Raw genomic sequence first — 24,609 nt, forward strand, 5'->3', positions numbered from 1 at the left:
GGTAAACCTTTTTATTATATCATATTTTTCATACCTTACTTTTGTTTCCCCCTACCTTCTTGTTACCTTCCCTAATCACTATCCCACACATGGAGAGAATCCCACCACGCCAATCAACAAGGTGCCATTATCATTCTTGTCGTTTCTCCATAAACGGCCATAATTTAGCTTCATGGAAGGGAAAGTGACCCACCAGCCTTATCTCTCTCATTACCATATCACAAACCTCCAATAAAATTGAGATTTGTATCTCTTTTTTTAAATCATATATTTTTTTTAAGTTACTATAAAAATACAAAATATAATAGAAATATAATAAGTATAAATTGTTTTTATATCACACCATTATAGTTATAAAACGAAGAGAAAAAAAAAAAAGGAAGCATAAACCGGCAATGGCATTCCAAGGTAAATAAACTCAATCCCTTTTGTGGGGCTGAAAACTCCATACCTTTCGTTGCATTTGAAGTTCCGATTTCTAAGGAGACTGAGTGAGAATCGTCCATGGGGATTCCTTCTTCCCTTTTCTCCCTCACTCTCTGCCTCTCTCTTGTCTCTGCAACTTTATCGTTGGACGAATCACAGACGTTCGTCGTCCACGTGTCTAAATCTCATAAGCCATCCGCTTACGCCACCCACCACCACTGGTACTCCTCCATCGTTCGGTCACTCGCCTCCTCAGGGCAGCCCTCCAAGATTCTTTACAGCTACGAGCGAGCTGCCAATGGTTTCTCCGCTAGGCTTACTGCCGCTCAGGCGTCGGAACTCCGTCGCGTTCCCGGTGTGCTTTCGGTATTGCCGGACCGGGCACACCAGATTCACACCACTCGCACTCCTCATTTCCTTGGCCTGGCTGACAACTATGGGCTTTGGCCCAACTCTGATTACGCCGATGATGTGATTATTGGAGTTCTTGACACTGGGATATGGCCGGAGATTAGGAGTTTCTCCGATTCGGGGCTGTCTCCGGTGCCAAATAGCTGGAATGGTGTTTGTGACACTGGGCCTGATTTTCCCGCGTCGGCGTGTAACCGGAAAATTATCGGAGCAAGAGCTTTTTTCAAAGGGTATGAGGGTGCTCTTGGACGGCCGATGGATGAATCGGCTGAGTCGAAATCGCCGAGAGACACAGAAGGACATGGGACTCACACGGCTTCAACGGCCGCTGGATCTGTGGTTCAAGACGCCAGTTTGTTTGAATTCGCAAAAGGAGAAGCTAGAGGCATGGCGGTGAAAGCTAGGATTGCTGCGTACAAGATCTGTTGGAGCCTAGGTTGTTTCGATTCAGATATACTCGCAGCGATGGATCAAGCGGTCGCCGATGGTGTTGATATCATTTCACTCTCCGTGGGAGCCACAGGCTTAGCTCCTCGGTACGATCATGACTCCATCGCAATCGGAGCGTTTGGAGCGATGGATCATGGTGTCCTTGTGTCGTGTTCCGCAGGAAATTCTGGGCCCGATCCGCTCACTGCGGTGAATATCGCGCCATGGATTTTAACTGTTGGTGCCTCAACGATTGACAGGGAGTTTCCGGCGGATGTGGTTCTTGGCGACGGGAGAATCTTCGGTGGTGTGTCTATATACTCCGGCGATCCTCTAAAGGACACTAATCTCCCATTAGTTTACGCTGGTGACTGCGGAAGCAGATTCTGCTTCACCGGAAAACTCAATCCCTCTCAAGTGTCTGGAAAAATCGTCATCTGCGATCGTGGAGGCAACGCGAGAGTAGAGAAGGGAATCGCCGTCAAAATGGCACTCGGTGCCGGAATGATACTGGCCAACACTGGAGACAGCGGGGAAGAGCTCATCGCCGACTCACATCTTCTCCCAGCCACCATGGTGGGCCAGATCGCCGGCGATAAAATCAAAGAATACGTTAAATCAAAGGCATTTCCCACTGCAACCATTGCCTTCCGTGGCACTGTGATCGGAACTTCACCGCCGGCGCCCAAAGTCGCAGCGTTCTCCAGCCGCGGTCCCAACCACCTCACCCCCGAAATTCTTAAACCGGATGTCATAGCCCCAGGCGTTAACATCTTGGCAGGTTGGACCGGGTCCAAGGCTCCAACCGATTTAGACGTCGATTCGAGACGAGTCGAGTTCAATATAATTTCTGGCACCTCCATGTCCTGCCCGCACGTAAGCGGATTGGCCGCTTTGCTTCGAAAAGCCTACCCGAAATGGACCCCAGCTGCCATAAAGTCTGCCCTGATGACAACCGCTTACAACTTGGACAACTCCGGCAACAACATCGCCGATCTGGCCACCGGCAACCAATCATCACCGTTCATTCACGGCGCTGGCCACGTGGATCCCAACAGAGCTCTCTACCCAGGATTGGTCTACGACATTGACGCCAACGACTACATATCATTCCTCTGCGCCATTGGCTACGACACCGAAAGAATCGCCATTTTTGTAAGACGCCACACCACTGTGGATTGCAACACAGAGAAGCTCCATACTCCGGGCGATCTCAACTACCCAGCATTCTCAGTGGTATTCAATTTTGATCATGATCCAGTACACCAAGGAAATGAAATTAAGCTGAAGAGGGTGGTTAAGAACGTTGGAAGCTCGGCGAATGCGGTGTATGAAGTGAAGGTGAATCCTCCGGAAGGCATCGAAGTCGATGTTTCGCCGAAGAAGCTGGTGTTCAGTAAAGAGAATCAAACGGCGTCGTACGAGGTGTCGTTCACCAGTGTTGAATCCTACATCGGGTCGAGGTTTGGGTCCATAGAATGGAGCGACGGGACTCACATTGTGAGGAGCCCAGTGGTGGTCAGGTTTCATCAGGACGCGGTGTCTTCCATATGATTGAGAGTATAAATTATTTTTGTGTTCTTCATGTGATCTGTAAGTGTTGTGTACGAATCCACAGAGGATGGATTATAGGAAGTTTCTGGAACTTTCCCAATTTCATAAATTTGTATAGCTTGAAAACTTTTTAAGGTTAAGATTTTGGTGGGCTGCTCTGAACTTTTGATGTGAAAAACAGAGCTAGTGGCTGGCGATGTTTATTAATAAAAGGGGAGAATTATTATGTTTTCTTTTTTTAAAAAAAAAAATTTCTCCTTCTAAATGTATGATTAAATTAAAAAATCTCATTTGTATTCTGAAGAACAATTTACTTATGATTGATTATCATTGTATAATTACGCCGTTATGCTAATTTTTAAAAAATGGTACTAAAATAATCAAGGATTTTCCTCATATCTTGAGCTAAAAAGGATACTTGTCGCTTTGGCCGAGTGGTTAAGGCGTGTGCCTGCTAAGTACATGGGGTTTCCCCGCGAGAGTTCGAATCTCTCAGGCGACGTGTTTCCTTTTTGCTTTAATAGGAAAATCAAGATCAGCAAAACCCTTGCAAGTGAAGGAATCTTCTTTTGTAGTTTCGAGAGACAGGACATCTCGCCTTTATTAGAAAACACGTGGGGTGCTTTTAGGAATGCTTTCAAATCTGTACTCAGAAAATAAAAAATTAATTTTCTTTCTATCCAAAGTAAAAAAGTAATACCATAAATTTAAAATAAAAATTTATTTAAAAAAGTAATACCATAAATTAAATATGTTTCCAAAAAACACATCATTTTTAGAGCAAATTCTAAAAAAACTATTTTCTGTCTAAAAATTTACCAAACCATTTTAGAAGACAGCTCCCAAACATACTCATGGAAGCTCCATGGTTCATAGAGAGGTAATAGCAGCATATATTAGGTTCACCAAATCCAGGTAAATAATATGTATGCATGATTCCTTTTTGGGACCATCTCTTTCCCTGGGCTACACCTACAAACTCATTATCTGGATTTTAGTCCAGCAACAAAACCACTCTCTATGCTTGGCAAATATACCAATATTGCAACTCTGAAATATTTACAAAACCAACAAGAAAATGGAAAGAGACATTGAAAATTGAATAAGCTTCTATATGAAATCAAAGTGGAAAGAACCAAACTCAATCATCATAATACAAACTGGTTCACATCCAAAATGCTGTTCAGAAACTAAGAAACGCTGTAATGAAGTAGAAAATAGAAGGATAGACATATGCGGCTCCAGCTTCTCCACCTCCAAGTGGCCGGTTCAAAAGAAAAATGAACATGAGGTATTTGAAGGTCCCTGATTGCTGCCACAGGTTCTAGTGACCGTATTTCTGAAAATCCCACTCACTGTTATCTGCACAAGAAGATCCAGACAAAATTGAGGCATTCAAGCCTGCATTGTAGAGATTATTCTAAAATGTAGATGTCAAAGAATTGGTACATACCCAATGGACAAACATGGCGGGTTTTGAGCCACCTGCTTATGCAGTGGAAGTGGAAGGCATGGTTGCATACGCCTATGAAAATATAAACCATGTTGGTCAAAAGTAAACATACACTAATTGACAGAAACAAATCTAATAAACAAGTATGAATCATGTGTGTAAATGAAATAAAGGTCTTGTGCATCAAAGCTTGGCCTGTGATGATTCTAATGCACAAATGTGACCAAGGCCTGTGAGTGTTTCATCAAAGTTTGGACTTAGAGCTGACAGGGCTCAAGAAGTGCACTGAATGGCTTGAATCAAAACTTCAAAACCTCTAGAATAACAGCTTAAGCTTTTTGTTGCACTCCTTTACAACACATTGGCAAAAACTCATTCTTAATGAATGCACCTTTACTCGAGCAATTTAAATTTTGAGCCATGCTTAAGGGAAGTAGGGAACTATGATTGCAAGACAAAACTGGTCTCCTACCAACTATCAGATGCGGAAACATGGCCATCTGACGGAGTTGAGCAAAGTATAGATAAATTGAGATGCTATAGTGAGTATGATTGGGTTCCTCGACAGAACCCAGGAAACAAAAATCTAGAAATTAGGCCATTCAATTGCTGAAGTCCTATTTCTATAAGGGAGGGATGCTAAAAGATAATCCAGATTCTATATTGGAAAAGGGGATATGCATCATAGATAATGGAGAGTGAATTGTAATATCATTTTGGTAAGTGATATTGTGCCATCCCACATCGGATAGGAGGGAAAGTTCTTGACATATGGATTCTTCTTAACCATGTAAATGCATTTTAAAGTTGTGAGGGTCCCTTTGAGTCCAGAGTGGACAATATCTACACAGTTAGATGCGGGTCGTTACAAATGGTATCAGAATCAATCCCGACCTTGGTGTGGGGGTTTGTTTGGCCTTATAGGAGGTGTTTGACTATTTGGCCCCACAATCCCGTGGGACACAACAAACACTTTGTGTCTACATTGGGGGAGAGGGTTTGTGACATCCCACATCGGATAAGGGGGAAAGTTTTTGGTGCTATATAAGTATGGACTCCTTTTAACCCTATAGACACGTTTTAAATCTATGAAGGCCCCTTTGGATCTAGAGCGGACAATATTTACATGATTGGGTGTGGGTCAATACATATATCTAGTATGTTAGGGAAAAAGGGAAATGTGTACATTAGCTGTAGTACGCTATTCTGGATGGATTCCAACTAAAGCACCATCCATGTATATGGTGTGTCCAAGTAGATTGTATTTGAGAAGACCATCAACTCATGGTGTTGATCAGTCACCCCACACCCAAAAGATACACCACAGGTGCCATCCAAGATGCTGGTAGTGGAGTCATAAGGGTTGCAAAGCCACGACCCAACCCATGATTTGGCAATTTTTTGATAAATAGGTCCATGATCCAAAGGGGCAGTTATTTTGTACTTCCATAATTAAGAGAATTGATGGGGAAAAAAAAAATACATATTCTCTTAGTGTGTTTTTGGCTCCCACATTAACCATTCATACATATGTACCAAAAGTTTCTAATGAAGCAGCTATTATAATCTTAGAGTCAAAATTCTTTGCAGAGAAAGAAATCAAAGAGGAAATATTAAAGAAAAACGGGGTTTGTCTTCTTATTATGTGTGAGGCTGCAGCAGGGATTAAGGGGAATAATGAATTCTTTGGAATTTTCCCTCTTGGATAGGTAAAATAGAATTTATTAGCAAGATGCCTAAAAAACGACAGAGCGCATCTCCGTCCGCAAGGAGTGTACAGGGACCACCAAAGCCCAAGTTCCAAAAGGAAAGGGAATGAAGAATTAAGACAAGCAAGTCAAGCCCAAGTTATCCACAAAATCCAACAAGGATAAATTGGCTTCCTCCATGACACTAGCCCAAGACAATAACATTTTAAGTAAAATACTTTTTAGCCAATATCACGAATTGCTCCACCGACTAAAAACTGTACTGTTTTTTCTTTTCAAATTATCCCACGTAATCCAAGAATAGCCATTATCCAAACTTCCTGCACCATTGATAATGAATTCTTGAAGGGCATTGGTCATCTTTTGCAGAAAAAGTGAATTTTCAGCATGAAAAAGTGTCCAAAAAACCCACTAAAAACCAAAAGCTTTTGGAATGTTAGTTGGTCAATGGCAAGTCACTTGGAGGGATAACAGTTTCAGTTCACAAAATTCTAATATTATTTCAATTTTTTACTATATCCATTCGACCCAATTTCAAAATTTTTTGCTTCTACTTCTTTTCAAGATAAAGAAACAAATCCCAACAGCACATAAAAAACAGATTGATAAAAGGGAAAATAATAATAGTTATCAATAAATTATGCCTTACCCCAAGCAACAGTACACTCGTTGCTAGCTGCACTACCTTGATTAGCTTGGCATTCAATGCCTAATCAAAACAAAATCACAATCAAACATCACCAAAAATACGGAAAAAAAAGGGCGATAAAATTGAAGAGAAAGATAATTAACAAAAACAAAACAATCATGGAGAACAAAATCAAGATGAGATCACTCACAATGTTCCATGATGTGGTTCCTGCAAATAGCGCAGGTATCCACAACCATATCTGCGTAAATTCACACAGCAATCACAACCCAATAACAGAAACAACGAAGAGAACCAAAATTAGGGTTAGGGTTGTGGTTGTACGGACCCCAAGCCCAGAGGGCGACGGCGTTCCACTTCTTGGTTTCAAAACGCTTGATTTTCTTGGATGAAGAAGACGAAGGAGAGACGGAGAACAACGGACCAGCGGTGCCTGATCCCTCGCCGGCGGGAATTACTGTTATGTCGATGTCCATGGCTCAGAAAGAGAGGGTCTCTGAAAGGAAGTTAGGGGTTAGGGCCTTGTTCGCGTGAGAGAAGATTCGGAAGGAAAGTGAAGAACAGAGTTGTGAGAAGCAGTACTTCTTTCGTCCCTGGTAATTTAAGAGTGCGGTAAGTAGACTTCGGACCCAATCCAACCCAAGCCCGTATTCTATTTAATTTCCAATTTGAGTTGGAGTTAAAGACAAAAATTAAAAATTAAAAAATTTTAAAAAAAATTAATAATAATAATAAGTGGAGAATTAACTCGTGATTATATAGGTAAGTATTGTTGAATTAATTTTGAATGATGCCATAAAAAGCATATAGTGAACTTATATGGAAATTGGGAATAAAATTAATATGAAAATAATTTTAAATTGAATTTTTAAATAATAAAAACAATTTTAGAAGAACAATATTTTCAAATTTTGAAGAAATTTCAAGAGGATTTAATTTAAATATTTAAGAGGGAAAATGTTTCTAAAAAGCTTAAAAAATAAAATCTATTTGAATCTTTTAAATGATTTTTTAGTTTTCTAAATTATTTTTAGTAAAATATGAAAATTTTCTAAATCTTTTTAAGATTCTTCAACAGGTTTGATCATGTGTGCACCCCACGTTTCGGCTCATACGCTTCTACTCGATGGCGAACTCGATATTTTTTTGAAAATTTATTTTTATTGATTAAGAAAATGACTTGAAATCGCCACTTATTTTTGTTTTATTTTTAAAAGGGTAAACAAAATAAGAAAGAAAACCTTAAGTGTGATTCCTTATATTGGAAAAGGTGGTCTGAGAAAAACCGAATCGGGTTTGGGGGTCAGGTTACTTATCAGGAAGGTACGGAAAAGACCGTAGCACCCCTTTTAGTCTCTAAAATCGGGTATCTACTAATAAAATGAAGCTGATGTGGCAATTGATGAAAAAATCAATGAATACCCAGAACTATCATGCACATATGAGAATCAAAACATGCATAGAGAAGACCCGAATGGGAATGGATGCGTACCTGAGCAACGAGCCATTATGTGCTATCAAGAGAGGAGGTTAGTGTACAATTGAGGAATAATCTCATGCATGTCATAGAACATAATAAATCAAATATGTATAACAATCAAATCAATCAATCATAAAATCCCACATGTCGGGCCCCCACCAAAGCCCATTTTTATTTTTGCATGAATCAATTATATAAATTCCATAACTTGGAATTACAGAAATTAATTCTTGCTTATTTTAAAACATTTTAAAAGCAGAGGAGATGTGAGAATTGCTTGCCAGAAAAGAAGATTGTGGCAAAATTTTTATTGAAAAGCAGGTTTTTGGAACCTAAGAAAATACTAAAGATGAAAAAATGGGATAGTTGAAATTATTAACAAATAAATAAATAAAAATTGGAAAATTATTTGAAAAAAAAAAGATTTGGAAAAAATTATTTTTAAAATCAAATGACCCGTAGCCTCAATGAGGCCATGCAAACCATGCAGCAGGGATGAAGCTATTTTGGAGGGGTAAATCTTCAACAAAGATCAACATCATGGGCATCGCCTAAAGGCCTTTATTCTCTCATTAATTGGGTTGCTTCTGATGGATTCACCGCGAACTGCTTGAGCAATGAAATTGCTGGCAACACGCCCATCATCAATATTCATTCGAGGTCCATAAGTATTGAATATCCTGGCAATCCGTATCTCTATTCCATGCTGCCTGTGATAATCAAACATAAAAAAATTCAACCATTCGTTTTCCCTTATCATAGCAACTCCTGACTCATATCAGATTGACATTGCCCCAGTAACTCTCTTCCTATAAATGCACAGCAGGCTTGCAAGCAATTTCATCCAAGAAATACACTGTAGGATAGGGTCCTTGAATTGTTGGGATATGAGATGTTGATATGGCATTGACACTGGGCCCACCAAATTGCATGAACTGATGATCTGACATTGCATAACCCTGTACTGTTGTATAACCACGACTGCTGGGAAGAGTCTGACCCAATTGTCCATAAGGATAAATAACTGTATTAATTGTCACAGGCACCCCATATATCGGAAGGTATTGCCGGCTTGGGTAAGGATTGTAAACACCCTGTGGATAGACATATTCAGGTCCATATGCTGCATATCCATATGAAGGGTACATAAATCCTTGCTGGTAACTGTAAGAAATTGGTTGTTGGTAGCCAAAACCTCCAACATAGCTTCCCTGACAAAACTCCTGATGCACTTTGTCTTTCAGATAGTCAACCTTCTGGGCAAAGTTCCATTCTAGTGCCCTAGACTCAATACTGAACTTCTTACAGAATATGACCCACTTCCTAGCAAACTTAGATGTCTCAGATAATCAAATGTCAACATAGCCACTCCATCGTCAGAGACATAACAAGAAACCTTGTCAATTGGGTAGTCAACCGCAAGAATGGACAGAACGGTATTCGCTGTTACAAGAGGTGGCTCCTTTAAATAGTCCACAATACTGACAAATATGTCAACAACAGCTAACTGTGAAGGCTCTCCTTCTCGGTCATATCTTAGAGCGAGCCTGTCAAGATATGTTTCACGGTTTACTGGGAGCCATTTTGGGAACTGATCCAATATCCAGGATATTGCAAACCAAATCTCACATATCACAAATAGCAGCCACAGAGGATATGCATCATTAATAGGATTTGTTATTCGGTAGTGCAAGAAATTTGAGAGAATAATCTGCCGCAGAATAATGACCATCTTGTAGGGATTTATCCTAGATGATGGAATAGAAACCTTCCTTGAGAGAGGCTGTCGAGCTTCATCATTTAGGAGAGAGTCATCCACAAGCACATCAATGCTTGCATCAATATCTCCAACTCCTCTGCCTTCAAAAGCGGCATGGCCAGTGCTCAATGGAACAACATTCTTCTCCTGCTTCATTCAGACTTTAGAGACCCATTGAAACACAAGGAACATTCAACAAAGATGATTTTTGGGTCCAGATTAGTGCCCTCGTCTAGAGCACAATCAACTAGAGGTTTACTGGAAGTCTCTCAATAGGCAATAACGTCATGTTAAACAATGGCCAATGCCGCGTGGAAAATGGGGAGTGCTTGGTAAGCAATATGGGTCGGGTTGATGGTGATATGCCTATGGTATGGAGGATAAGATGAGTGTGAGGTGGTGATTGGTTTAGTGGAAATGAGAATATGGGTATGTACACGGGTATTATGGAGGATGGCCATGCATGTAGGATAGGGTAGGGTAGGAATTAAATCAATGGGAAACGAGCGGTGGGTATGAAGGGAGGTTTAGGTTAATGGAGGTGAGTAATGGCATGGGTAGGGATGAATGACCATGCATGCATGGTTCCATTTGTAGCATCTCCAGTTGTGCTTATTAGCTACTGAGATCACCACAGTGAAGCACTAAAAGTTTGAATGATATAAACAAACTAGGCTTGAACGAGTCAAGGGTGCGCAACAGAGTGGACATTCAGGCTTTTCATTGCACTATTCCATAATGCAGCTCCAACAGAATACATGACCACAAGGTGTGGTTGTTGGGTGTTGGCGATTATTCAAGCAGAGTGTGCATTTGCTGACCTCACTTGCTAGAGACTTAACCTATGTGGAATCAAAGACCCAATTTTCCTTATTTATATAGATCATAGATACTTGAGGCATTGTTCTCATTTTCTTACTTATTCACCTCTAGCGGTTGCATGGATCACAGTTGCAGCTATTTCCGCACTTACGGGCATTCCCAGACTTACAACCTTTCCCTCCTTCTAGGCTCAGCTCTTATCTCTTAGAGTACATTTTCACTGGTGCGACCCCAGTGATGATGGTGGCAGCGGTGGTGGCTCTCTCCGAGGAACTCCATGTCAAAACTACTGACACTACTTCAGATTGTTCTCAATGGCCCTGATTTGTTCTCATGTGTGATTTGTAAGGGTACTTCTTCCTCCACCAGGCTTGAAGCTGAAAATGGTCTGTTTTCTATATCCTCAAGGGGACCGGAGCTGTACTCCATGGTTATGAACAACGTGACATGCCCGTATGTCAAGCGTGGGGTGATCCCTACAGCATTCCACCAACTACTATCTGAAGGGTCAAGATCACCTCTCAAGTCTGAGTCCGGACCTGAAGATTCCTTCTTACTACAATAATCCCCACAAGTCTCATATTTGTCGTTGTAAATCAGTTTTAGTGCCTGTACTACTTCACCCATGAAGGGTCTATGAGTCACTTCAGGGTGGACACGCATGGAAGCAATGGTTGCAACCTTAGCCACGTTGTCAAAGTCGCAATTTCCAGCCAAAGAAGGATCCACCAACTGCTTCAAACCTTCTCTAACAGTCAACAGAGGCTGCTTGTTGAAACACCTCATGAATCATCCTCAACTGGGTATCTTTTGGGCCTAGATATATCTGAGAGAAATCATCACTTTTGCTATGGAGTGACCTGAATCGTTTCTCCTAACCCACAACCACAATGTCGAGACTCCATGCATGAGAACCGATGGGTATGAAGGGGTGGATATCATTAGTAACATGGATAATGGGAGAAGGGTGTTAATGGGCATGAGGATATGGAGAAAGAAGAGGTTGTAGTGGTGGGGTTAGATGGGTAATGAAGACAGTGACGATGGTTCTTCCTTAATAAATATCCAAAATGCATGTTGTAAACAGAATCCCAAAATTATGGCAGCCCATAGAACAAAAATTGCCCAAAATAGAGCCTATCTTGAGCAGCAAAAACATCAACTCAAGCATTGACTTCAGGGAGCTCTAGTGATTTCAGAGACAACATGTAATTTCAGGGATTCAGTAGGATCTGATGAATCGGAAACCTTGGATGAATTTAGCGGGCCTGAAGGAATGGGACCGGATGTAGTCAGGCCTGGAATGGAGATAACTGGGTTAATGGGCCAGAATTAATCTTCTGCAGCTTATTTTCTTTCAAATCGATCAAGGGGCTTTCTTCAAATGGGCTTTATGAACCTCCACTTGTCCATTCCAGTTATGAGGATCTCAGTTGTGGGTGACTTATTGAAACAGTCATCATGCTCAGCAACCATGTTTGATTTTTCTTATCAGGAATTGCATACATCATCATTTATTTCACCATGATCTTCTGCTTTAGCATCTCTTTTCTCAATATCTCTTACAGAAGTACCATACATCCAGGATGAATCAATACGAGAAACTCAGACCCACAGGTCACCACACCATAGAATGCTAAGTTTAGCTTCAACTCAATTTCCCCCAACCTTGAAGCCTTGAGTATACACACAGAGGGGAAAAAAAACAAGGGAACAAGAGGATAGCAACAAGAAGAAGAACATGAAGACTTTAACAAGTATATTGGACCCATTTCATCATTTCATCCATGGGTCCAACAGTCAATGGGTTAAGATGGAAAATACTCATTAGAATAGGGCATAAAACACAGTAAGCTCTTCAAATATTTAATCAGTAATCACCAAATCAAAGCAACCCAACAAGTAAAGTTGAAATCACAGAGAATGGGACAAAAGAAATATGAAAGATGAGGATATATGAGAAAACCATAAATGGCCATACCTGAAGATCTCTTTCCCACACTGGTAACTACTATGCTTCTCCTAAAACTGAATACTTTTTCCCCCCGTCTCACTCCTCTAGCTTGCTTCTAAGGAATACCCCCTTTCCTCCTGTAGATCTCCCGAAAATGCCCTCCATTTTCTTTCTCGTATTTTCTTCCTACAGCCAAATCTATTCTTGTCTTTCTAGACTTGTCCCCAGCCAAAAGAATCCTCCCCTAGAAAAATCTCTCTCCCCGCTCACCTCCAGACTTGAAAAAGCACCACCTCTGCCAATTGATACACCCTATCTGACAACAGCCTACTCCCTTCTAAAGCTCCATGACCCCTCAAAAATATCTCCTAACCGAAAATCCGCTCCCCTCTGATTCTCCTTGACATGTGTCCAACTCCCATTTCATCTCCCATCCATTATTGTGATTCTTTAAAGACCTCTTAGGAGTCGACATGTGGCTGACTCCAATCCTAGCACCTGGCAAAATGAACTGCAGGTAAATGAGCCCCAAATGGGGTCTACAAATATGCCCCTCTTCGGTAGAGCTCACAAGTGTAAGGAATATGAACACTGAAGTGAAAAGAAAGTGTGAATAGTGAGTGGAATGAAGTGAACTCTACCGAAGAACAAGGAGACCCTCAACAGGAACACCAGTGAAACCCGAACTCACTCAGGCCAAGGGACGAACACCAAGGCTCTAATTCTGAGAGAAAATGATGCCTCAAAATGCCTCTGAAACCACACTAAGGCCCTAAGTTCCCTCTAAGACTTCTCCAAAAGTGACTTGAAAGACCATATCAAATATGAGCAACGATTGAACCACCCATGAATACACGAAAGAAATGCTTAAAGGAGACTATCCTATGTGAACTATATGAGATGCCAAGTGTAGGGTGCTTAACAACATGACCAAAGTATGCGCCGTGAACTCGAAGGACCATGTCATGTGTAGTGAAAATGGGAATATGGAAGAGCAATGAAGAATAGGCGATAAACACAGGGTGACGAGGTGATGAAAATGAGATTAAGTGCAAACCTGTGAAGGTAAGGTGTGCAGTGTCAGTGAACATGAATGCCAAGGACTGTGACTTTGAATGATATGGCTAAGAAGGAATGACACTAAACGTAAAAAACACGGAAAAAATGCGGTGACTATAGGTGCCTGAATGAACAGGTACAATGGCTCTGAACGCCGAAACTAGAAAAAGATGATGGATGCACTGAATGTCACTAAACAAAGACTCTGGATGTCGAACTGAACTGATAGGAAAATTACCGATCGATATGGATGCGACCTTGACTCAAACTGAACGAAACTGATGTGAAGATGACCAATCGATATAAGTGCAGTCTCGAAGACTAACTGAACATAAACGGATAGGAAGATGGTCGATCGATATGGGTGCGGCCCCGACTCAAACTAAATTGAAACTGACAGGATGGATGACTGATCGATATAGGTGCGGTCCTGACTCAAACTGACCACGAAAATTGATATGAAGATAGTTGATCGATATAGGTGCGACCTCGACTCAAACTGAACGAAATTGACATGAAGTTGACTGATCGATATAGGTGCGGTCCCGACTCAAAACTCAAACTCAAACTCAAATTGATATGAAAATGGCCGATCGATATAGGTGCAACCCTAACTCAAGTTGACACGATGAATGACTGATCGATATAGGTGCGGTCCCGAAAAACCCAACTCAAACTGACAGGAAGATGGCCGATCGATATAAGTGTGGCCCCGAAAACTTAAACTGACATGACAATGACCGATCAATATGGGTGTGGTCCTGAAAAACTCAACTCAAATTGACAGGAATATGACCAATCAATATAGGTGCGACCCTAAAAACGCGAATTGACAAAACAATGACCGATCGATATAAGTGCGGCCCCAAACTCTAACTGATAAAACAATAACCGATCGATATAGGTGCGGTCCCAGAAACTAAACTGACAAGACAATGAGATGACTGATCGATATAGGTGCGGACCCGAACTCTAACTGATAAGATAATGACCGATTGATATATGTGCGGTCCCAGAAACTAAACTAACATGATAAGGAGATGGCTGATCGATATAGGTGCAACCCCGAACTCTAACTGATAAGACAATGACTGATCGATATAGGTGCGGTCCCAACTCAAACTGAACATGAAAAGTGATAGGAACATGACCGATCGATATAAGTGCGGCCCCGACTCAAACTAAACTGAAACTGATAGGATGAATGACCGATCAATATAGGTGCGGTCCCAAAAAACTCAAACAAACAAGGAAATGATAGGAAGATGGCCGATCGATATAGGTGTGGCCTCGAAAACACAAACTGACACGAAAAATGACGGATCGATATAGGTGCGGTCTCGAAAAACTCAAACATACAACGAAATGATAGAAAGATGACCAATCGATATAGGTGTAGCCCCGAACTCTAACTGAATTGACAAGATGATGAATGACCTGATCAAGTGGCCCAAAGCCAAAAGATAACTCAGATAATGATGCAAGCAAACTCGGTCGGAGGGGATATGCCCCAGTATGACAACTCATAAGGATCGATAACTAGGTCAAAAGATAAAGAAGCCTGTGAAATGTCCAACGATCTCAAGGAAGGAGGGTATGCCCCAATATGCAACTCACGGGGGTCAACAACTAGATCAAATGAAGCTTGTGGAAGGCCTGATGCTCTCGGAGAAAGGGGTATGCCCCAGTATGCAACTCGAGGGAGTCAACAACTAGATCAAAAAGTGAATGAAACTTATGGAAGGTCCGATAATCCTAGGGAAATGGGGAATGTCCCAGTATGTGACAGTGAACAGACTGGGGTACACAATGTCTCAAAACTACCGTTCTCTGAAATACGCTCATTCGTCATGTAATGAAAATGTCCAACCTCAAATAGGTAATGCTAAACAGGACCATGCATCATGATACCATGCTGACAAAACAAAACTAACTGGTGAATAAAAACAATGATGACCACTGCTCGAAATGTGAAGAGCAAGCAAATCAACACTCGGCATGCCAAGTATCAAAATGAAAACATCATCACTAATAAATCGACAATATGTCAGGTCTTGCCATCATGGAAGATGTTGAAGCTAAAGTCTGAAAGATGTATGAAAGCACAACCAAGATGATTGAGAACTGATCTACATCTCCTCCTAATCGAGATAGGGGTGAGGTCATGTGCCACGGTAGGATGTGTAGGATAAAAGAAGATGATGAGAGTATCCAGGGTGAAATGTCTGAGTACGAAATGAAAGGTATGTAAGTATCCGAGATCATCCAAGTATGCCGAGAAGACTCTACCCAAGGCGTCAATAGCTGCATAATCTATCGAAAGCAACAATCACAAACAGGAAGTCAAATCTCGATGTCAAAACATCCAACTAGGTGGCTATGCCTTAGTATGCAATGAGGACAACATGAAATGATCCAATAATCTCCATTTCACTCGTCAGATGCTCCAACATCAAGAATCAATCTGATCTCCCTCCAAAAGATAGACATGCCCCAATGTAAATGATCCAAATAGGGTGACTATGCTCCAATGAAACATACTCTCCATCCTGGCTATGCCCCAGTGCAAAGTAGTGTATCTAAGTCAACAAATCAATCAATCTCTACTCCTTGTGCTAAAAATGGAAACATCTCAACATAATCCATATGAATCAGAATCCCTGAGCTCTATGAGTACGAATGAACTGGCTATGCCCTAGTATAAACCATCTGAAGTGACTATGTTCCAAGATAAATCAAAGTCCATCACCGATGAGAGGACTATGCCTCAACATAAATCATCATCTCGGAAATCAACCATCAATGAGTAGAGTGTGTCCCAGTGTAGAGTATCGAGTAGAGTGAATGTATCTCCAATAAAGGCGCTCCCTGAAATGGCTATGCCCCAGTGTAGGGTCATCCCACAACTCTTAATCTATCATAATCCAAGTGAAGAAGCGAACTGAATATGCCTTAGTGCAAAGCATCATCCCGAAAGAAACCGTCATCAGTGATTGGGGTATGCCCTAGTATAGATTATATCGCTTCCGAAAATCCATCACTGATAAGAGGGGTATGCCCTAGTGTAAATCATCCTCTCAACTTCCCATCCATCATGCTTCGAGAAATAATCTCCAACCAAGCTCAAGTATTGCCCACGTGTGAGCTGTAAAACACAATGTGAAGTAATGGCCTTAGGGTGGTCTTTATACACGAGACATAACGTAGGCTAAAGTAATAGGGTGAAAGAAAAGAAATGAAACTAGACTCAGAGATCCCAATGATAATGATCCTTATACCCCTCGTGCATGAGATGCAATACGTAGAAAACATCATGAGTCCCGGACCTAGGGGTTCCCACACGAAAAGTGATGATAAATGAATGGTCACATTGAATAAACAAGAATAAAGTGTGGATGTTGAACCCATATCAAACATCAAGCAGGACGAGAAAATAATGAAATCAGATGAAGTAGATTGAAATAGAGGGATAAAATAAGGATAGAAGAAGACAAAAAGATAGAAAAGTGAGTGATGGTCAATCTATATCAAAGCATGGAAAGTAGTCACATCCGAAATAGATGGAATGATGGGTAGAGCAAGGATCCAAAGATACTAAAGAAAGGTCGCTCGTCTCTCTCACAAAAATCGAATGAGCGACTCATACTCTCACCCAAAATATACATCAAGATGAATCTCATAAAGAAGCTCTCATACAAACTCTCTCTAACACATGAACTCAATAAAGCAAACTGACACATCCATACACATGGCCAATCGAGAATGATACAATGAAGAACTCGGGTTTTAATGAAATCGACGTTTTAAAGAATAAACCGAGTTTTCAAATATGCATGAAACATGTAAAAATCCTAAGTGCACTCATGCATTCATCTTACATTAGTTTCCTATGATCACAAGTCTTCCAAGCGTCTCGATCTTTTATCCATTTGGTCATTTGATGAATTTTCGAGTTTATACTTGAGATTCTTAAACATTTAAACCAATTAGTCACTTAACCATGGTTTGTTATCATCAAAACCTGATTAGGAGAACCCTTGGGCTAACACTCACTAACAAGACAACCTCTCAAAATAAGATCTTTGAACCACTGCTCAGAAGGTGAAAATGGGGGAAAAACTTGACAATCCTCCATGCAGTGACGTGTGAGAAACCACCACTCAAGGTGAAACAAGGATAATGCCAAGTAAGCAGTGATGAAAGAAAAGACAGAGAACGAATATCACAAGTGGTGATATGTGATATCGGAAAATAGTGATGAAATGATGTCCAAGTGGAAAACATCACAATGAAGAGTGAGAAATGAGGCCTGAATATGTATGTCAGGTCTAGAACTCATGATGTATCAAATCATAGCATGCAAACACTATAGGGTCTCCAACCCGGCATAATAGGTTAATGAGGTGATGAAAGAAAAGGCTACATGCTCGTGTGAGGCTCAATGGGTTAGCAACAGGTAACTCTATATGAGAAGGTGATAGGGTAAATGGGCTCATGAAAGGATGGTCACCCATCATTCGACCACTACTTCGAACATTGTGTTTTCAAGATCTCACATGGCTAATACTAAAGACTAGCATCCATCCAACATAGTCATATCAATCTCTCTGAAATCATGTGAAAGCTCTCACTGATACTCCGTGACAATCCTCAATGCCCTCTGACAATCACCTCACTCTATCATCACAAGCCACTCACTATCGTCTCATAAAATCACCATCTCTAATCATCTCGACTCTCTGAAGTCATGGTGATGATATTTAATCAGTAATCACCAAATCAAAGCAACCCAACAAGCAAAGTTGAAATCACAGAGAATGGGACAAGAGAAATATGAAAGATGAGGATATATGAGAAAACCATAAATGGCCATACCTGAAGATCTCTTTCCCACACTGGTAACTACTATGCTCCTCCTAAAACTGAAACTCCTTCCCTCCGTCTCACTCCTCTAGCTTGCTTATAAGGAATACCCCCCATGTAGATCTCCATAAGATGCCCCCCATTTTCTCTCTCGTATTTTCTTCCTACAGCCAAATCTCTTCCTCTCTCTCCAGACTTGCCCCTAGCCAAAAGAATCTTCCCCTAGAAAAATCTCTCCTTACTCACCTCTAGACTTGAAAAAGCACCACCTCTGCCAACCGATCCGGTCTCTCCGACAACAGCTTGCTTCCTTCTAAAGCTCCATGACCCCTCAAAAATATCTCCTAAGGGAGTGTTTGGTACGTCGGAATAAGGAATGAAAATAATATTTTGTTTCCTTTCCTATTTCTTAGTGGAATGGAATGAATTTGATGATTCTATTTCTAGCATTTGGATGAACTTAGGAATGCAAGATTGGAATGATTATTTGTTTTCATTCCAATGTTTGATAATAATAGGAATGGAAATGAAAAAGAAATAAATTTACAATAATATCCTTACATATAATTTAAAATATTTTTTTATTTTTACTTTATTTTAAAAAAATAAAATTTGAGAGGTTTTTTGTTATTAAATAATAAGACTAAAAAATATATATATACTAATAAATAAAAAATTAACCATAAAAAATCGTATAACCCTAATGCACAAATATTCAATTATTATTTTTATTAAAAATTTGAATAATTTGTCATGCTTAAGTAGTTATAAAATTATATTTTTCAAAAAAAAATTATTTATTATAATATTTAAATTCTCAAAGCTAGCAAATATTTTTCCTATTTTCAAAAGAGGAAATAAAAGAATTCAAATTTATTCTAATTTTCAACAAGTATCATATCCGATAAAATCCATAACCTTAAAAAATTTTAAATATTCGCTTTTTTTTATCAAAATTTTAAATAATTTGTCATGCAAAAAAAGCTATAGAATTATATTTTACTAAGAAAAAAAAAAGAGAAAAAAAACCAAAAGTTTTGTTTTTGTTTGTTTTTTTCTTTTTATTTTTTTCTTAACCATTAAAAATTTTCAATCTTGTAAACACGTGAAATCGAAAAATCTTTTTCCAACCATTTCAATTTTTCTCTCCAGTTTCCATTAATACAGGATAAAGAAACATCAAAGATTCCAAACATAAATTAATAAAAAAAAATTAATCGATTTATAGAGAAGAAGAAACACATATAAAGAAGTAGAAGAAGAAAGAGAAAATAAGGTAAACCTGATCGAAGATGTAGAAGGGAGTTTTCAGAACCTAGTTGCAGCAAACAATGACGAATCCTAGATCCAACAATCAAAATGAACATCCAAAACCCTATAAATTAGAAATTGATTTTTTTTTTTTTAAATATCGTGGAAGGTTTAATTGATTCAATTTGGAAGAATCACTTGTTGCAGAGAATTGGATGATGAGTGGGTCTCTAGCTTTGCAAAGAAGATAAGAAGTAGATGATGAATGGATCTCTACCTTTACAAAGAAGATAAACATCAGGTTTGAAGAACAAGATAAGAGGGTAAAATAGTAATTTAGGTTATTTTATATTATCAAATAGGTTTAATGAATCAGAATACCACCTACTTTTAATGAATGCAAATCCGACTTATAAGTTGGATTTGATTTCTGCCGGAATAATTTTTTATTTCATTTCCGCCTTCTTAACATTTATCCAAACATAGGAATAAGGGAGAAAATGAATAAGATGTCTATTCCCACTTCCTATTCCCGTGTACCAAACACCCCCTAAGTTCCTAACCAAAAATCCGGTCCCCTCTGATTCTCCTTGATAGGTGTCCAACTGCCATTTCATTTCCCATCCACTATTGTGATTCTCTGAAGACCTCTTAGGAGTCAACACGTGGCTGACTCCAATCCTAGCACCTGGCAAAATGAACTATAGGTAAATGAGCCCCAAATGGGGGTCTACATCATGTTTTTTAAAATTTGTTTTTAAAAACTGTTTCTCGAAAAAATGTAGTTAAGTGGGTTTATATTTTTTTTTTAAAATTGATGAAAACAACTTTTAATTATTTTTTAAAAATTATTCTCTATTTCACTTTGTTTTTAAAAATTATTTTTAGAGAACAACAACCAAATAATATTAAGAATTTTTATTTTTAAAAATAAAAAATTATTTTGAATCATATGGCCAAACTTTCTATTTTCTAAAATATTGTTTTAAATTAATTCAAAGTGCATTGTTTTTTCTAATCAATTTCAAAACTTATGATAAAAACCTTTTTTATCATTAATAAAGGTTTCACTAATAAAAACTTGATTTGTTATCATTAAATTTTATATCGAGATAGAGAAAAAAAACTAGAATTAAAGTTTGAAAAAAAAAAAAAAGGAATATACCTCACTTAAAAAAGGAAAAAAAAAGGAATATACCTCACTTAAAAAAGGAAAAAAAAGAAGAAGGTATATTTGATTTATTCCTAGACAAGAGAAATAAAGGACAGAGGGAAGGCATGTGCGCCATATGAAAGCGTTAATTCAATGACTCCCAAGGATAAAACCATCATGTGACGTGCAGTCCAAAACCTGAAACTGTGGGCCCACGGGCCCACTATATGGATACTAATCAGAAAGCCCAAACCGATGGGCCCACGAACCCGAAACCTCTTATATATAATACTCTCTTTTCTTCTACTCTTTTCCCAAGCATGGCCACAGATCATGAAGCTCCTAGCAAGCCTCAAGGCTCCTCCGCTCCACGGTGGGACTCCCGCCGGAAAAGAAGCTTCCCGAGGCGGAAGAGGCTCCCAGTCGTCCGCCTGGGAGGCGGTCCCGCGGCGGCGAAGCAGCGGCGAGGGCCGTCGCTGGTGAGGATGATGCGGAGAATCAAGCTGCGGTGGCTGAAGCTTCGGTACTTCTTCACTCTGAAGAAGCTGAAACAGTACTATCGTTCTATGGTGAAGGACTTCGTAGAAGCCGGAGCGACTCTGGAGACTTTCCAGCAGAGGATCTTGATGGAGACCTCCTTCGCCGTTCCGGTGTTGGGCGTCTCGTTCTCCACCTATCCATCCGCCGCCGGCGGTGCCGGAGTTGGCCGGCTTTTGTGAATTGTTGAAAACATTTAAAAAAAAAAAAAGATTTTCCGTTTCTTCTTTTTCCTGTGTTTCTTTTGTGTTGTGTTGATGATGTCAATTTATTTTGGCCGAAACTGGAATGAGAATGGAAACGTAAGATTGATCTTATCCCTCGCGTTACATGTTTTATATATATTACAATATTTTTCCTTTCATGTTTTATATCCCGTTTGGTTGGTCGGAAAATGTACAGGAAATGATATTTTCAGATCTTTTCACGCGTTAGTTGAATTGAAGATCTTGTTTTGGTTCTTTTGGAAGAAAAAGAAAATTATCATTATTATTATTATTATTATTATTATTGTGAGAAAAATGTTTTTTATTAAATTAAAATTTTTATTAGCATAATTCCAAGAATTAAATTCTGTTATAAATTTTTAAAATCAGTTATAGTATAAAATTGCAACGCATCCTGCATTTATATTCAGGATATAAATAAAATAAAAAATCCATATACTTAAAAATTTCTTTATCGATCTAAATTTTCACAGAGGATTATTCCATTTTATAGAACTTCAAGATTTAGACACCTCTACTGTAATCTCCCTCCTTCGCCTCTCTCCAATGCCTTCAGATCCTGAACCTCCTTCAAAAACTGGTAGCATTACTTGCCGTCGGATCCGGCTCCGGCTCCGGCTCCGGCGGAGGAGGAAGCTCCCGATCGTACGCCTGGGCGGGGATGCGGATGCAACGCCGCAGCAAGGGGAAGAGCTGGTCAGTATGACACAGAAGATGAAGGTGAAGCTCAAAGACTACTACCATACGGTGGTGAAGGAGTTTGTTGAAGCAGGAGGGAGCGTCAACTCTCTCCAGCAGAAGATCATGATGGAGAGCTCCTTCACAGTTCCGATCAAAGGAGTCGCCGTTTGTAGCTTTCCTTCTGTTTCCGGCGCCTGAGCAGCGAAGCGCCGCGGATGAGCGGCTTATGAGGTCGCTGTTTCATGTTGTGTACTTATTCAGTGAAACTGGAATAAATAAGAATGGAAGGTCCGTTTTAAGATTTTATTTATTTTTAGTAGGTGTGTATTCCTTCTTTTGTTTGGCTCCTGGGAAATTGTACAAATCCGTTTGATTTATTCTCTGCTTTGGCAGGTAAAATAAAAATATTTTCTTTTTAGAAAAAAAGGAATTTTTTCCTTTTAGTAAATATATTTTATTCATTTTTAATATTTTTATTTTCTAAAAAAATCACACAAAAAAAATTTTCTAGACTTAAAAATATGTTCCTTTAAATAATAATTGAAAAGATAAAAAATATTTTCGAAATACTTTCAAAAAGTAGGTTGTATTTTCCACCTTCAAGAAATTTAGAAAAAAAAAACAAATAGAATTAAATAAATATTTATCCGTCTTTCTTTTTATCGATTTCTCTCCATTGTTTTTTCTTCTAAAAGAACATTAAGAATTAAAAATAATTTATGTACAGTATCATTAATGGAAGTTAATGTCTTGCGTACAAATTCATGCACAAACCATTAATGTTAGGTTTGATTCCCTAAAACTATTTAAAAAATAATATTAAGAACAATAGTGTTCTTATATTTAATTTATTATATATATATATATATATAATTAAATAAAAATTTACATATTTTTAAATTATTTAATATTTATATAAAATAAAATTATATTAAATGAATTTTAAAATATCTAAAATTATCTTTTTATATTTCATCAAAAAATGGGACCATTTATTTGCTTGCTTTTGCAAAATGCCAAAATTCAATGGTCGCGGGATATGTTTTTTTTTTCTTTTTTTCTTTTTTTCTTTTTTTTTTTTAAAAAAAATATAATGGGAAAATGAATCAGTGCTCATTGTGGGTGGTGGCACCATTAAACAAACATGTGGGCAGACAGCCAGCTTGAAGGTGTACCCAAAGATTGGGCTGTCCTCCAATAATAATTCTATTAATAATAAGTAAATAAATGAATAAAATAATGTTTATCATGGTTATGATGTCATGCATTGCGTCATTGTAAATGGGCCATTCAGATGGGCCCATGAAATGCGGATAGAACAAGCAGCCCATGCAGATGAGCCCCGGTTATAAAGGACATTGAAGGTGATGAGGTGGCACCTACTCATTAAGATAAGTTCGATGACGTGGGCTCTTTATATCATGAGATGGAATGACCCTGGCTTTTTATTATTATTATTATTATTGTTGATTACCTCTTCATTATGGTTAAAAGTGAATGATGAAATCTATATTATTAGGTGATGATATAAATGTGTGATATTATGACACAAATAAATAAGATTAAAATATAAACAAATTTCATCAAGATACAAAGCAATGATATGTAAGCCCGAGATATTTTAATTAGACCAAATTGTATATGTAACATATTATGATTGACCTAACTTTTCAATAAATATTGAGTCATCATTTTAGCATAATCCTTTGAAAGAAGGCAAAATTACAAAGGAATGTTGCATTGAATATGAGACATATTTTATGTGTAAGTTTTAAAAGGGTTTTCAAGATGAATCTCAACCATAGATTACATCGGATAAGAGGGTGAAATATGTGTTTTTACAAATTTGAGATGACTCAAAAAAAAAAGTCATTACTCCTTAGAATTTTATTTTTTTTCTACTTTAAACTTTTCAAAAAACAATCTAAGGCGGGTGCATGAATGGATCACGAAAACTCTCTCAAGTCCCAACAAGTTAATAAGAACAATCGCATGCAAATGAATTGATACTCTCGTATCAATATTTACATAAACTATAAATTGCACTAATCATATATCCAAATATCCATTAAATTTGTAATCAAAGAAAAAATTATATCAAAACATTCAAAGCTTAAATGATCAATCAAATTTCAATTCATCCCTCAAGAAACAAACTCATTAAAATAGTGTAAATGTTATAAGCAAAGATA

At 38.7% G+C, this 24,609-nt stretch overlaps 4 protein-coding genes and 1 non-coding gene across 6 annotated transcripts; 4 read left to right on the top strand and 1 right to left on the bottom strand.

Annotated features, from left to right (window-relative positions):
* Positions 1 to 382: 382 nt before the first annotated feature.
* LOC117922156 (subtilisin-like protease SBT1.4) lies at positions 383 to 3,053 on the top strand. The gene has a single exon (XM_034840188.1). It carries the CDS (start codon positions 505 to 507, stop codon positions 2,818 to 2,820), a length of 2,316 nt encoding a protein of 771 aa, XP_034696079.1. The 5' UTR covers positions 383 to 504; the 3' UTR covers positions 2,821 to 3,053.
* A 187-nt stretch (positions 3,054 to 3,240) lies between these two features.
* TRNAS-GCU lies at positions 3,241 to 3,322 on the top strand. Its single transcript has one exon. It is a non-coding gene; the product is annotated as a tRNA-Ser (tRNA).
* A 573-nt stretch (positions 3,323 to 3,895) lies between these two features.
* LOC117921577 (RING-box protein 1a-like) lies at positions 3,896 to 7,212 on the bottom strand. 2 transcript variants are annotated; one of them, XM_034839495.1, is made up of 5 exons: positions 6,960 to 7,211; positions 6,822 to 6,872; positions 6,632 to 6,691; positions 4,274 to 4,345; positions 3,896 to 4,182 (listed from the first exon to the last, which is right to left on the bottom strand). In XM_034839495.1, exons 1-5 carry the CDS (start codon positions 7,105 to 7,107, stop codon positions 4,145 to 4,147), a joined length of 369 nt encoding a protein of 122 aa, XP_034695386.1. In that variant the 5' UTR covers positions 7,108 to 7,211; the 3' UTR covers positions 3,896 to 4,144. The 2 variants fall into 2 exon arrangements, with proteins under 2 accessions (XP_034695386.1, XP_034695387.1); XM_034839496.1 differs by lacking the exon at positions 6,822 to 6,872 and having other exon boundaries at positions 6,960 to 7,212.
* Positions 7,213 to 21,292: 14,080 nt separating this feature from the next.
* LOC117922374 lies at positions 21,293 to 21,851 on the top strand. The gene has a single exon (XM_034840508.1). It carries the CDS (start codon positions 21,293 to 21,295, stop codon positions 21,689 to 21,691), a length of 399 nt encoding a protein of 132 aa, XP_034696399.1. The 3' UTR covers positions 21,692 to 21,851.
* A 347-nt stretch (positions 21,852 to 22,198) lies between these two features.
* Positions 22,199 to 22,763, top strand: LOC117922208. Its single transcript, XM_034840254.1, has one exon. The coding sequence runs from the start codon at positions 22,283 to 22,285 to the stop codon at positions 22,613 to 22,615; it is 333 nt and encodes a 110-aa protein (XP_034696145.1). The 5' UTR covers positions 22,199 to 22,282; the 3' UTR covers positions 22,616 to 22,763.
* The last annotated feature ends 1,846 nt before the right edge of the window (positions 22,764 to 24,609 follow it).

Source organism: Vitis riparia, chromosome 9 (genome assembly GCF_004353265.1).
Source record: "Vitis riparia cultivar Riparia Gloire de Montpellier isolate 1030 chromosome 9, EGFV_Vit.rip_1.0, whole genome shotgun sequence".
Classification (NCBI taxonomy): Eukaryota; Viridiplantae; Streptophyta; class Magnoliopsida; order Vitales; family Vitaceae; genus Vitis; species Vitis riparia.